At 38.3% G+C, this 14163-nt stretch overlaps 1 protein-coding gene across 4 annotated transcripts in view; it reads right to left on the reverse strand.

Moving 5' to 3' along the window:
• The window catches only part of SLC5A1 (solute carrier family 5 member 1), an 83770-nt gene that overhangs the window by 15936 nt on the left and 53671 nt on the right, over positions 1-14163 (reverse strand). The window contains exons 14-15 of one of the 4 annotated variants that reach the window (XM_044921249.1): positions 13414-13519; positions 4311-4316 (exon numbers count right to left, since the gene is read on the reverse strand). In XM_044921249.1, the coding sequence (XP_044777184.1) occupies positions 4311-4316; positions 13414-13519 (112 nt within the window). Of the gene's footprint in view, positions 1-4310; positions 4317-12369; positions 12379-13413; positions 13520-14163 lie in introns of all 4 variants that reach the window. The other 3 variants (XM_044921250.1, XM_044921247.1, XM_021703621.1) reach the window with 3 other exon arrangements.

Below are 14163 nucleotides of genomic sequence, written 5' to 3' on the forward strand. Positions count from 1 at the left end.
ACGTGCACCCCGATGTTTATAGCAGCAATGTCCACAATAGCCAAACTGTGGAAAGAGCCAAGATGTCCATCAACAGATGAATGGATAAAGAAGATCTGGTATATATATACAATGGAATATTATGCAGCCATCAAAAGGAACGAGATCTTGCCATTTGCAACGACGTGGATGGAACTGGAGGGTATTATGTTGAGTGAAATAAGTCAATCAGAGAAAGACAAGTATCATATGATCTCACTGATATGAGGAATTCTTAATCTCAGGAAACAAACTGAGGGTTGCTGGAGTGGGGGGTGGGGTGGGAAGGATGGGGTGACTGGGTGATAGACACTGGGGAGGGTATGTGCTCTGGTAAGCGCTGTGAATTTTGCAAGACTGTTGAATCTCAGATCTGTACCTCTGAAACAAATAACGCAATATATGTTAAGAAAAAAAAAAAAAAGAAGAAGAAGAAGAAGGTAGCGGGAGGGGAAGAATGAAGCAGGGGAAATCGGAGGGGTAGACGAACCATGAGAGACGATGGACTCTGAAAAACAAACAGGGTTCTAGAGGGGAGAGGGGTGGGAGGATGGGTTAGCCTGGTGGTGGGTACTGAGGAGGGCACGTTCTGCATGGAGCACTGGGTGTTATGCACAAACAATGAATCATGGAACACTTCATCTAAAACTAATGATGTAATGTATGGGGATTAACATAAGAATAAAAAAAATAATTTAAATCTAAAAAAATAATAATAATAATAATAATACATATATGTTAACTAAATTGAATTTTTTTAATTTAAAAATAAATAAATAAATTGGCAAAAAGTAGAGATAAAGAATTTTTCAAGCAGCAAAAAAAAAGGGGGGGTGAAAGAAAACAGTTACATAAAGGGGAACCCTATAAGGCTATCAGCTAATTTTTCAGCAGAAACTCTGAAGGCCAGAAGGGAGTGACATGATATACTCAAAGTGCTGAGAGGAGAAAAAAAACCTGCAGCTAAGACTATTCTATCCAGCAAGGCCATCATTCAGAATCGAAGGAGAGATAAAAAGTTTCCCAGACAAACAAAAGTTAAAGGAATTCATGACCACAAAACCAGAAATGTTAAAGGGGACTCTTTGAGTGGAAAGAAAAGTAGGAGTAGGAAAAATAAGAAACACAAAAACAATAAAAATAAGTATATCTATAAAATATCAGTCAAGGGAGTCACAAAATAAAAGGATGTAAAATATGACACCATATACCTAAAACGTGATGGAGAGAGGAGTAAAGATTGGGTTCAAGCTTAAGCAACCACTAGTTAATATAGACTGTATATGCATAAGATGTAATATACAAACCTAATGGTAACCCAAAACAAAAAACTGGTAATATGCAAAAAAAAAAAAAGAAAGAAAAAGGAATCCAACTATATTACTAAAGAAATCCAACAAACCATGAGAGAAGAGAGCAAGAGAAGAAAGAAACAGAGAACTACAAAATCAACCATAAAACAAGTAACAAAATGGAAATAAGTACATACCTATCGATAACTACTTTGACTGTAAATGGACTAAATGCACCAATCAAAAGACATAGGGTGACAGAATGGATAAAAAAGCAAGACCCATCTGGATGCTGCCTACAAGAGACTCATTCCAGACCTAAAGACATGTGCAGACTGAAAGTGAAGGGAGGGAAAATGCAAATGGAAGTGAAAAGAAAGCCAGGGTAGCTGTACTTACGTTGGACAAAATTGACTTTAAAACAGAGTATTACAAGAGACAAAGAAGGGCACTATATAATCATAAAGGGAACAATACAACAAGAGATACAACAATTGTAAATAATTATGAACCCAACCTGGGAGCACCCAAATACATAAAGCAACTAATACCAAACATAAAAGAAGAAACTGATGGCAATACAATAATAGTAGGAGACTTTAACAGCCCCCTTACATCAATGTATAGATCATTTAAACAGAAAATCAACAAAGAAATGGTGGCTTTAAATGACACACTGGACCAAATGGATCTAACAGACATATTCAAAACATTCACCCTAAAACAGCAGAATACACATTCTTCTCATGGAACATTCTTGAGAATAGATCACATATTAAACCACAAAATAAGCCTCAACAAATTTTAAAAAATCAGTCATATCATACATCTTTTTTAACACAATGCTATGAAACTAGAAATCAATCACAAGAAAAAATCTGGGAAAAAAACACAAACACATGGAGGTTAAATAACATGCTATAAACAATGAGTAGGCCAACCAAGAAATCAAAGAGGAAATCAAAAAATACATGGAGACAGATGAAACTAAAAACACAATGGTCCACAATCTTTGGGATGCAGCAAGAGCTGTTCTAGGAGGGAAGTGTAGAGCAATACAGGCCTACCTCAAGAAGCAAGGAAAACCTAAAATAAACAACCTAATCTTACACCTAAAGGAGCTAGAAAAAGAAGAACAAACAAAACCAAAACCAGTAGAAGGAAGGAAATAATAAAGATTAGAGAAGAAATAAACAAAATAGAAATTAAAACACACACACACACACATAATAGAACAGATCAATGAAACAGGAGCCAGGTTTATTGAAACCAGGTTTGCGGAAAAGGAAAAGACCAACAAACTTAATATACCTTTATCCAGATGCATCAAAGAAAAAGAGAGAGAGAGAAAGAGACAGAGGACTCAAGTGAACAAAATCAAAAATGAAAGGGAAAATAACAACCCACACCACAGAAATACAACGGATTGTAAGAGAATATTATGAAAAATTATATGCCAACAAATTGAACAATCTAGAAGAAATGGATAAACCTCCATAGAAACATAGACCTCCCAAAACTGAATCAGGAAGAAATAGAAAATGTGAACAGACCAATTACCAGCAATAAAATTGAATCCATAATCAAAAAACTCCCAAAAAACAAAAGTTGAGGACCAGACGGCTTCACAGGTGAATTCTACCAAACATTACTACCTAGTCTTCTCAAACTATTCCAAAAAATAAAAGAGGAAGGAAAGCTTTCAAACTCATTCTATGAGACCAGTATCATCCTGACACCAAAACCAGATAAAGACACCAAAAAAAGAGAACTATAAGTCAATAACTCTTATGAACATAGATTTTAAAAAATCTTCAACAAAATATTAGCAAACCAAATGATCAAGTGGGATTTATTCCTGGGATGCAAGGGTGGTTCATTATTCACAAATCAATCAACATAGTACATCACATCAATAAGAGAAAGAATAAAAACCATATGATCATTTCAATAGATACAGAAAAAGCATTTGATAAAGTACAACATCCATTCACAATAAAACCCTCAATAAGGTAGGTTTAGAGGGAACATACCACAACATAATAAAGGCCATGTATGAAAAACCCATAGTAAGCATTATGGTCAATGGGGAAAAACTGAGAGCCTTTCTCCTAAGGTCAGGAACAAGACAAGGATGTCCACCCTCACCACTTTTATTCAACATAGTATTGAAAGTCCTAGCCACAGAAATGAGACAATGAATGCTTTTTATGTAAAAAGCATCCAATTGGTAAGGCAGAAGTAAAATTTCCACTATTTGCAGATGACATGGTACTACATATAAAAAAAATCCTAAAGACGGCACCAAAAAACTACTAGAACAGGTAAATGACTTCAGTAAAGTTGTGGGATGCAAAATCAGTATACAGAAATCTAATGCATTTCTATACATTAATAATGTATTAAGTGTAAAAAAGAGAAATCAAGAAAACATTCCAATTTCACCAAAAATGATAAAATACCTAGCAATAAACTTAACCAAGGAGGTGAAAGACCTATACTCTTAAAGTATAAAGCACTGATGAAAGAAATTGAAGACAACACAAAGAAATGGAAAGATATTCCATGCTCATGGATTGGGAGAATAAATGTTAAAATTTCCATATTACTCAAAGCAATCCGCAGATTTAATGCAACCTCTATCAAAATACCAACAGCATTTTTTGCAGAACTAGAACAAATAATCTTAAAATTTGTATGGAACCACAAAAGACCTCAAATAGTGAAAGCAATCTTGAAAAAGAAGAACAAAACTGAAGGTATCACAATCCTATATTTTAAGATATATTACAAAGCTGTAGTAATCAAAATATTATGGTATTAGCACAAAAATAGACATATAGATCAGTGGAATGGAAGAGAAAGCTTGGAAATAAATCCACAATTATATGGACAATTAACCTTCAACAAAGGAGGCAAAAATATGCAATGGGAAAAAGTCACTTCAACAACTGGTGTTGAGAAAACTGGACAGCTACATTCAAAAGAATGAAACTAGACCACTTTCTTATACCATACACAAAAATAAACTCAAAATGAATTAAGGACCTAAATGTGAGACCTGAAACCATAAAAATCCTTGAAGAGAGTGCAGGCAGTAATTTCTCTGACATAAGTCACAGCAATATTTTTCTAGATATGTCCCTGAGACAAGGGAAACAAAAGCAAAAATACACTATTGGGAGTACATCAAAATAAAAAGCTTCTGCACAGCAAACAATCAACAAAACTAAAAGCCTACTGAATGTGAGAAGATATTTGTAAATGATGTATCTGATAAAGGGTTAGTATCCAAAACATATGAAGAACTTATACAATTCAACACACACACACAAAATAATACTCCAATTTAAAAATGGGCAAAAAATATGAACAGATATTTCTCCAAAGAAGACATACAGATGGACAACAGACACATGAAAAGATGCTCAGCATCACTTATCATCAGGGAAATGCAAACCAAAAGTATAATGAGATACCACCTCATGCCTATCACAATGGCTAAAATCAAAACACAAGAAACAACAAGCGCTGGTGAGGATGTGGACAAAAAGAAGCTCTCATGCACTGTTGGTGGGAAAGCAAACTGGCACAGCCACTGTGGAAAGGAGTGCAGAAGTTCCACAAAAAATTAAAAATAGAATTACCATGTAATCCAGTTCTCATACTACTGGAAATTTACCCAAAGAATATGAAAACACTAACTCATAAAGATATATGACCCCTATATTTATTGCAGCATTATTTACAATAGCCAATTTATGGAAGCAGCCCAAGTCTACCAATACATGAATGGATAAAGAAGATGTGATAGAGATAGATGATATAGATAGATAGAGATATACCATGGAATATTAGTCAGCCATAAAAAAGAATAAAATCTTGCCATTTGCAACAACATCGTTGGTGCTAGGGAGTATAATGCTAAGTGAAATAAGTTAGTCTTTTAAATCTATGATATTCTTGCTAATGTGGAGACATATTTGTGGGGGGTTTTTTATTTTATTTTATTATGTTGTTAGTCACCATACATTACATCATTAGTTTTTGATGTAGTGATCCACGATTCATTGTTTATGTATAACACCCAGTGCTCCATGCAATACATGCCCTCCTTAATACCCATCACCGGGCTAACCCATCCCCACCCCCTCCCCTCTAAAACCTTCAGTTTGTTTCTCAGAGTCCATAGTCTCTCATGGTTTGTCTCCCCCTCTGATTCCCCCCCTTCATTTTTCCCTTCCTACTATCTTCTTTTTTTTCTTAACATATAATGTATTATTTGTTTCAGAGGTACAGGTCTGTGATTCATCAGTCTTACAAAATTGACAGCACTCACCATAGCACATACCCTCCCCAATATCCATCACCCAGCCACCCCATCCCTCCCACCCCCCACCACTCCAGCAACCCTCAGTTTGTTTCCTGAGATTAAGAGTCTCTTATGGTTTGTCTCCTCTCTGGTTTCATCTTGTTTCATTTTTTTCCTCCCTTCCCCTATGATCCTCTGTCTTGTTTCTCAAATTCCTCATATCAATGAGATCATATGATACTTGTCTTTCTCTGATTGACTTATTTCGCTTAGCATAATACCCTCTAGTTCTATCCACGTCATTGCAAATGGCAAGATTTCATTTTTTTGATGGCTGCATAATATTCCATTGTGTATATACATAACATCTTCTTTATCCATTCATCTGTTGATGGACATCTTGGCTCTTTCCATAGTTTGGCTATTGTGGACATTGCTGCTATAAACATTGCGGTGCATGTACCCCTTCGGATCCCTACATTTGTATCTTTGGGGTAAATACCCAGTAGTGCAATTGCTGGATCGTATGGTAGCTCTATTTTCAACTTTTTGAGGAACCTCCATACTGTTTTCCAGAGTGGCTGCACCAGCTTGCATTCCCACCAACAGTGTAGGAGGGTCCCCCTCTCTCCGCATCCTCGCCAACATCTGTCGTTTCCTGACTTGTTAATTTTAGCCATTCTGACTAGTATGAGGTGGTATCTCATTGAGGTTTTGATTTGGAATTCCCTGGGCCACGTGATGTTGAGCACTTTTTCATGTGTCTGTTGGCCATTTGGATGTCTTTGGAAAAATGTCTGTTCATGTCTTCTGCCCATTTCTTGATTGGATTCTTTGTTCTTTGGGTGTTGAGTTTGATAAGTTCTTTACAGATTTTGGATACTAGCCCTTTTTCTGATATGTCATTTGCAAATATCTTCTCCCATGCTGTCAGTTGTCTTTCGGTTTTATTGACTGTTTCCTTTGCTGTGCAAAAGCTTTTAATATTGATAAGGTCCCAATAGATCATTTTTGCCCTTGCTGCCCTTGTCCTTGGTGATATGTCTAGGAAGAAGTTGCTGTGGCTGAGGATCTCAAGGCAAAATCTCAAGGATTTTGATGGATTCCTGTCTCACATTTAGGTCTGTCATCCATTTTGAGTCTATTTTTGTGTGTGGTATAAGGAAATGGTCCAGTTTCATCCTTCTGCATGTGGCTGTCCAATTTTCCCAACACCATTTGTTGAAGAGACTGTCTTTCTGCCACTGGACATTCTTTCCTGCTTTGTCAAAGATGAGTTGACCATAGAGTTCAGGGTCCATTTCTGGGCTCTCTGTTCTGTTCCATTGATCTATGTGTCTGTTTTTTGTGCCAGTACCATACTGTTTTGATGATTAAAGCTTTGTAATAGAGCTTGAAGTCCGGAATTGTGATGCCTCCAGCTTTGCTTTTCTTTTTCAATATTCCTCTGGCTATTTGGAGGTCTTTTCTGGTTCCATACAAATTTTAGGATTCTTTGTTCCATTTCTTTGAAAAAAGTGGATGGTATTTTGATAGGGGTTGCATTAAATGTGTAGATTGCTCTAGGTAGCATTGACATCTTCACAATATTTGTTCTTCCAATCCATGAGCATGGAACGTTTTTCCATTTCTTTGTGTCTTCCTCAATTTCTTTCATGAGTATTCTATAGTTTTCTGAGAACAGATTCTTTGCCTCTTTGGTTAGATTTATTCCTGGGTATCTTATGGTTTGGGGTGCAACTGTAAATGAGATTTACTCCTTAATTTCTTTCTTCTGTCTTGTTGGTGTATAGAAATGCCACTGATTTCTGTGTATTGATTTTATATCCAGCCACTTCGCTGAATTCCTGTATGAGTTCTAGCAGTTTTGGGGTGGAGTCTTTTGGGTTTTCCACATAAAGTATCATATCATCTGCAAAGAGTGAGAATTTGACTTCTTTGCTGATTCAGATGCCTTTTATTTCTTTTCGTTGTCTGATTGCTGAGGCTAGGACTTCTAATACTATGTTGAATAGTAGTGGTGATAGTGGACATCCCTGCCGTGTTCCTGACCTTAGGCGAAAAGCTCTCAGTTTTTCCCCATTGGGAATGATATTCGCTGTGGGTTTTTCATAGATGGTTTTTATGATATTGAGGTATGTACCCTCTATCCCTACACTCTGAAGAGTTTTAATCAAGAAAGGATGCTGTACTTTGTCAAATGCTTTTTCTGCATCTATTGAGAGGATCATATGGTTCTCGTTCTTTCTTTTGTTAATGTATTGTATCACATTGATTTGCGGATGTTGAACCAAACTTACAGCCCAGGAATAAATCCCACTTGGTCGTAGTGAATAATCCTTTTAATATACTGTTGGATCCTACAGGCTAGTGTTTTGGTGAGAATATTTGCATCCATGTTCATCAAGGATATTGGTCTGTAACTCTCCTTTTGGATGGGGTCTTGTCTGGTTTTGGGATCAAGGTAATGGTGGCCTCATAAAATGAGTTTGGAAGTTTTCCTTACATTTCTATTTTTTGGAACAGTTTCAGAAGAATAGGTATTAATTCTTCTTGAAATGTTTGGTAGAATTCCCCTGGGAAGCCATCTGCCCTGGGCTCTTGTTTGTTGGGAGATTTTGGACTACTGCTTCAATTTCCTTAGTGGTTATGGGTCTGTTCAGGTTTTCTATTTCTTCCTGGTTCAGTTTTGATAGTTTATACATCTCTAGGAATGCATCCATGTCTTCCATATTGTCTAATTTGCTGGCATATAGTTGCTCATAATATGTTCTTATAATTGTTTGTATTTCTTTGGTGTTGGTCGTGATCTCTCCTCTTTCATTCATGATTTTGTTGATGTGGGTCATTTCTCTTCTCTTTTTGATAAGTCTGGCCAGGGGGTTATCAATCTTGTTAATTCTTTCAAAGAACCAGCTCCTAGTTTCATTGATCTGTTCTACTGTTCTTTTAGTTTCTATCTCATTGATTTCTGCTCTGATCTTTATTATTTCTCTTCTCCTGCTGGTTTTAGGCTTTATTTGCTGTTCTTTCTCCAACTCCTTTAGGTGTAGGGTTAGGTTGTGTACTTGAGACCTTTCTTGTTTTTGAGAAAGGCTTGTATTGCTATATACTTTCCTCTTAGGACTGCCTTTGCTGCATCCCAAAGATTTTGAATACTTGTGTTTTCATTTTCATTGGTTTCCATGTATTTTTTTAATTCTTCTTTAATTTCCTGGTTGACCCATTCATTCTTCAGTAGGATGCTCTTTAGCCTCCATGTATTTGAGTTCTTTCTGACTTTCCTCTTGTGATTGAGTTCTAGTTTCAAAGCATTGTGGTCTGAAAATAGGCAGGGAATGATCCCAGTCTTTTGGTACCGGTTGAGACCTGATTTGTGACCTAGGATGTGATCTATTCTGGAGAATGTTCCATGGGCACTAGAGAAGAATGTGTATTCTGTTGCTTTGGGATGGAATGTTCTGAATAGATCTAGAAAGTCCATTTGGCCCAGTGTGTCATTTAAAGCCTTTATTTCCTTGATCTTTTGCTTAAATGATCTGTCCATTTCTGTGAGGGGGGTGTTAAAGTCCCCTACTATTATTGTATTGTCATTGATGTGTTTCTTTGCTTTTGTTATTAATTGGCTTATATAATTGGCTGCTCCCATGTTAGGGGCATAGATATTTACAATTGTTAGATCTTCTTGTTGGATAGACCCTTTAAGTGGGAAATAGTGTCCTTCCTCATCTCTTATTATAGTCTTTGGTTTAAAATCTAATTTGTCTAATATAAGGATTGCCACCCCAGCTTTCTTTTGATGTCCATTAGAATGGTAAATGGTTTTCTAGCCCCTCACTTTCAATCTGGAGGTGTCTTTGGGTCTAAACTGAGTCTCTTGCAGGCAGCATATTGGGTCTTGTTTTTTTATCCAATCTGATATCCTGTGTCTTTTGATTGGAGCATTTAGCTCATTTACATTCAGGGTATGGAAACTTTGGTGTTTGCAAATTCTTTTAGTTTTTGTTTGTCCTGGAAGCTTTTTATCTCTCCTTCTATTTTCAATGACAGCCTAGCTGGATATAGTATTCTTGGCTGCATATTTTTCTCATTTAGTGCTGTCAATATATCATGCCAGTTCTTTCTGGCCTGCCAGGTCTCTGTGGATAGGTCTGCCAACCTAATGTTTCTACCGTTGTAGGTTACAGACCTCTTGTCCCGAGCTGCTTTCAGGATTTTCTCTTTGTCTCTGAGCCTTGTAAGTTTTACTATTAGATGTTGGGGTGTTGACCTATTTTTATTGATTTTGGGGGAGGATCTCTGTGTCTCCTGGATTTTCATGCCTCTTTCCTTCCCCAAATTAGGGAAGTTCTCTGCTATAATTTGCTCCAATATACCTTTTGCCCCTCTCTCTCTTTCTTCTTCTGGGATCCCACTTATTCTAATATTGTTTCGTTTTATGGTATCACTTATCTCTTGAAGTCTGCCCTCGTGATCCAGTAGTTGTTTATCTCTTTTTCTCAGCTTCTTTATTCTCCATCATTTGGTCTTCTATATCACTGATTCTGTCTTCTGCCTCATTTTTCCTCGCAGTTAGAGCCTCCATTTTTTATTGCACCTCATTAATAGCCTTTTTGATTTCAACTTGGTTAGATTTTAGTTCTTTTATTTCTCCAGGAAGGGATTCTCTAGTATCTTCCATGCTTTTTTCAAGCCCAGCTAGGATCTTTATAACCATCATTCTGAACTCTAGTTCCAACATCTTACTAATGTCCATATTGATTAGGTCCCTAGCAGTCAGTACTGCCTCTTGTTCTTTTTTTTTTTTTTTGAGGTGAGTTTTTCTGTCTTGTCATTTTGTCCAGAGGAGAATAGATGAATACAAGAACAAAATGCTAAAAGGGTAACAATGACCCCAGAAAAATATACACTAAACAAATCAGAAGAGACACAAAACTGGGGGGAAAAGAAATGGAAAGGAAAAAGAAGGAGAATATGATCAGGCTGGTGAATAGATCAGAGCTACACACTAGATTTTGGGTGTATTTTGGTCTGTTAGAAGAAACTGCTTCCCAAAATTTTAAAGAAAGAAAAACTTATAAATACAAAAATAAGGGTAAATACAATGAAGGGATTGAATATGAGTATAAAGATGAAAATTATGAAAGACTTTATAAAAGGAATTGATAAGATAAGAAGTTGGTTGAAAAAAGAAGAAAAATTTTTTAAAAGGGCAGGAGAGAATGTGATCAGGCAGGAGACTAGAACAAAGCCATACACTAGAGTTTTAGGGTATATTCTGGTCTGTTAGAAGAAACTGTATCCCAAAATTTTAAAGAGAGAAACTTTATATATATATATATATAAAGGTTAACTACAACGAAGGGATAGAGTTTGACTCTAAAAATGAAAATTAAAAACGATTTTAAAAAAAGGAATTGATAAGATGTTGGTTGAAAAAGGGAAAAAGAAAAATTAAAAAAAAAAACAGAAAAAGAAAAAATAAAAAAATTTTTAAAAATTAACTTTGAAAGACTAAAGAATCATGGGGGGGGGAAGCCATGAATTCTATGTGCTGTATTCCCCTAGTGCTGGAGTTCTGCCATTCTCATTGATTGGTAAACTTGATCTTGGCTGGCTGTTCTTACTGATCTTCTGGGGGCAGGGCCTGTTGCAGTGATTCTCAAATGTCTTTGCCCAAGATGGAATTGCACCGCCCTTGTCAGGGGCCAGGCTAGGTAATCTGCTCAGTTTGCTCTCGGTAGCTTTTGTTCCCTGCAAGCTTTCCATACAGCTTTGGAGGACAAGAGTGAAAATGGTGGCCTCCCAATCTCCACCCCAGAGGAGCTGAGAATTCAGGGCCCCACTCCTCAGTGAGCCCCCAGAGAAAAGCAGTCAATCACTCCTTTCTCCCTGGGCTCAGGAAGCACTCCATGCTTACCCAGTCTGTGACCGAGCATTTCTATCTCTGGCACACAACCCTGTTCAGCCTCTCCAAACCCAGCAGATTCCTGGGGTGCAGTCCCGTGCCACTCCTCCCTGGGGAAGAAAGGGGAGTCTCCCCAGATCTGCCACTTGTTGGGTCCCTGCTCGAAGAGTAGTGTCCCAACTGTGCCCCAGATCACAGTTTATGGCAACACTGAGCTGAAAGCCCACTCCTCAGCTCCGTCTATGCAGCCAGCTTCCCCGCTCCAATACCTGGGAGCTCTGCTGCACTCAGGCACCCCCGGTCTTTCTGTGACCCTGAGGGCCCTGAGACCACACTGTCCCATCGAGGGTTCCACCCCCCGCTTAGCCACTGGAGTGATGTACCTCAGCAGAGCAGACTTCTAAAAGTTCCGATTTTGTACTCCACTGCTCTATCACTTGCCAGTAGCTGGCTGATGGAGGCTCCCTCCCCCCACAGTCTATCTTCCCAAATATCGCCTTGGATTCATTTCTCTGCACATCCTGCCTTCCAGAAAGTGGTCGCTTTTCTGTTCAGAGAGTTGCTACTATTCTTTTCTTCAATTTCCTGTTGAGTTTGTAGGTGTTCAGAATGGTTTGATACATATCTAGCTGAACTCCTGGGACCAGATGAAATTTAGGTCTCCTACTCATCCACCATCTTGCTCCTCCTCCAGAAGTAATTAACTTCTGCTACCTGGCTCGCACCTGCACCTGCAGGACGGGCTGGGCAGGATGCTAGCACTCTTCTGGCCACACCTCCTCTACCTGCACTTGCTCGCTCACTTGTTTGCAAGCCTTCCTGAGGCTTGATGTGCCCACCCTCACTGTCTTCTCACCCATCCCAAGCCTTATGATCAATGTGGAGACACTTTGGGAAGTGGGGGAAGCAGGCAGCATGTTCATGCCTCCCTGCTCCAAGGAAGCAGAAAAGGTCTTTTTCAATAACATGGTCAACTGCCTATGGTTCCAGGTTCCTTCTAGTACATGCAGAGTCACAGGTTTCAGAACTAAAAAGTCTTTAGAGACCAAGAGCAGATTGTATCAGAGCTGGGATAATAGGCCAAGCCTCTCCCTTCCTGGGTCTCAGTTTACATATCTGTAAAATAAGGCCTTAAGACCAAATGATCTCTAGGGCCCTCTCCAGAGCTAGGATTCTGTGATATTTCTGATGGCCATATTCAGAACTTATTCTGCTCTGTCTGTGCTTCCCTTCAGTGATGAGACCTCTAGCCCAGCACCAGATAAAGTACCTATGACCTTGTTCTCCCACATCTTGGCACACCACACATCTCCACAACCATCCTTCATGTGTGCACCAGTCCCATGTAAGGAGAAAAAGTTCCAACACAAAAGCTGAGGAAAGCTTTTCTCCATGATCAGGATAAGTCTGTGAACACTGACTAAGCATTATCTTACTGGACTTCAGAGAAATTTTATTTTCTATATCTTATGTGGACATAAGACCCCCAAGAGCTTCTCACCTATCTTCCTGATGTCACTAGACTGACAATAGCTTAGGATCCATCTACTTTCAGTTCAGGCTCTGACTCTTTCCTTCTCCCTGGTCATGCTCCAAATCAAGTCAGCGTGGCAAATACGCCACTGATACTTACTGAGAACTGTGAACTATGAAGTGTAAGGAGGCGGGGGTGATTCTGCACCTCTCTCTTCCCCTTGACCTGGCCTCAGAGTGAACTTCCCAAAACCCATTTATCCATCTCATCCCCCACCTCACTCATTATTCCCTTCTAAAGAGAGATCTGAGCTTTGATGTAAGCATTTTGTAAAGACTTCAGTAAGATGGTCTTTCTGTTGGAGGAGTAAATTTTTAGGGCTTGGGATAGGCTCTGAATCACAAATCACCTATTTCAATGGTCTCCTCTGGGGTTTCTTGAATGTCCTCCTCTCCTGCATCCAAGTCAATACGCTCCTCTTTGCTGTTGCGCAGGCTCCAACACAGGCGGTAGAGCTGTGGAGAAAGCAAAACAGGTTGGCAGAAAGATCCAAATAGTGTCTCATGCCAAGAAGTTGAGAGAAAAAAAGAGATGTGCATCACTTCCTGAAAGGTGTCAGTGAATGGCTAGTTAATGCTCTAGAACACAGTTTGGCCAGTGTTTGCTGAATGAAACTCATTAAAAAATAAAAACAACAACAACAAAAAAAGAGGTACTGTGGTCTCTCAGTACCAACAAAAACATAGATAACAGTTTCCAGCCACATTATCTCTAAATAAGTTGGGCACTTCAATGTAAATTATACACATGAATATACAAGCCCTTATTATAATATTCAAAGACTAAGAGACTGCCTTGAATAAAGAAATGTCTGTCTTGAATGAATGAACTCTTCTTATATATGATAACTAAATTGTTTCTTTCAGCACTATTGCTAAGAATGAAGACTAAATGCCTATTTGTTCAGACCAGCAGTATAAGAGCAGAGTTTTATACTATGTGTTTGTCACATTATAAGAAGATAATCTGTAGAATCATGAGCCATATTAGAATAGAGTACCACTGGAGACACAGTTTCTATGGACATGGAACCAGAAACTTGAAGAAGTCTGAAAGTCAATGAAATGTATTCATTCCAACTATGCCCTCTTTGGTGACT

This window comes from Neomonachus schauinslandi, chromosome 14, assembly GCF_002201575.2.
Source record: "Neomonachus schauinslandi chromosome 14, ASM220157v2, whole genome shotgun sequence".
In the NCBI taxonomy this organism is placed as follows: Eukaryota; Metazoa; Chordata; class Mammalia; order Carnivora; family Phocidae; genus Neomonachus; species Neomonachus schauinslandi.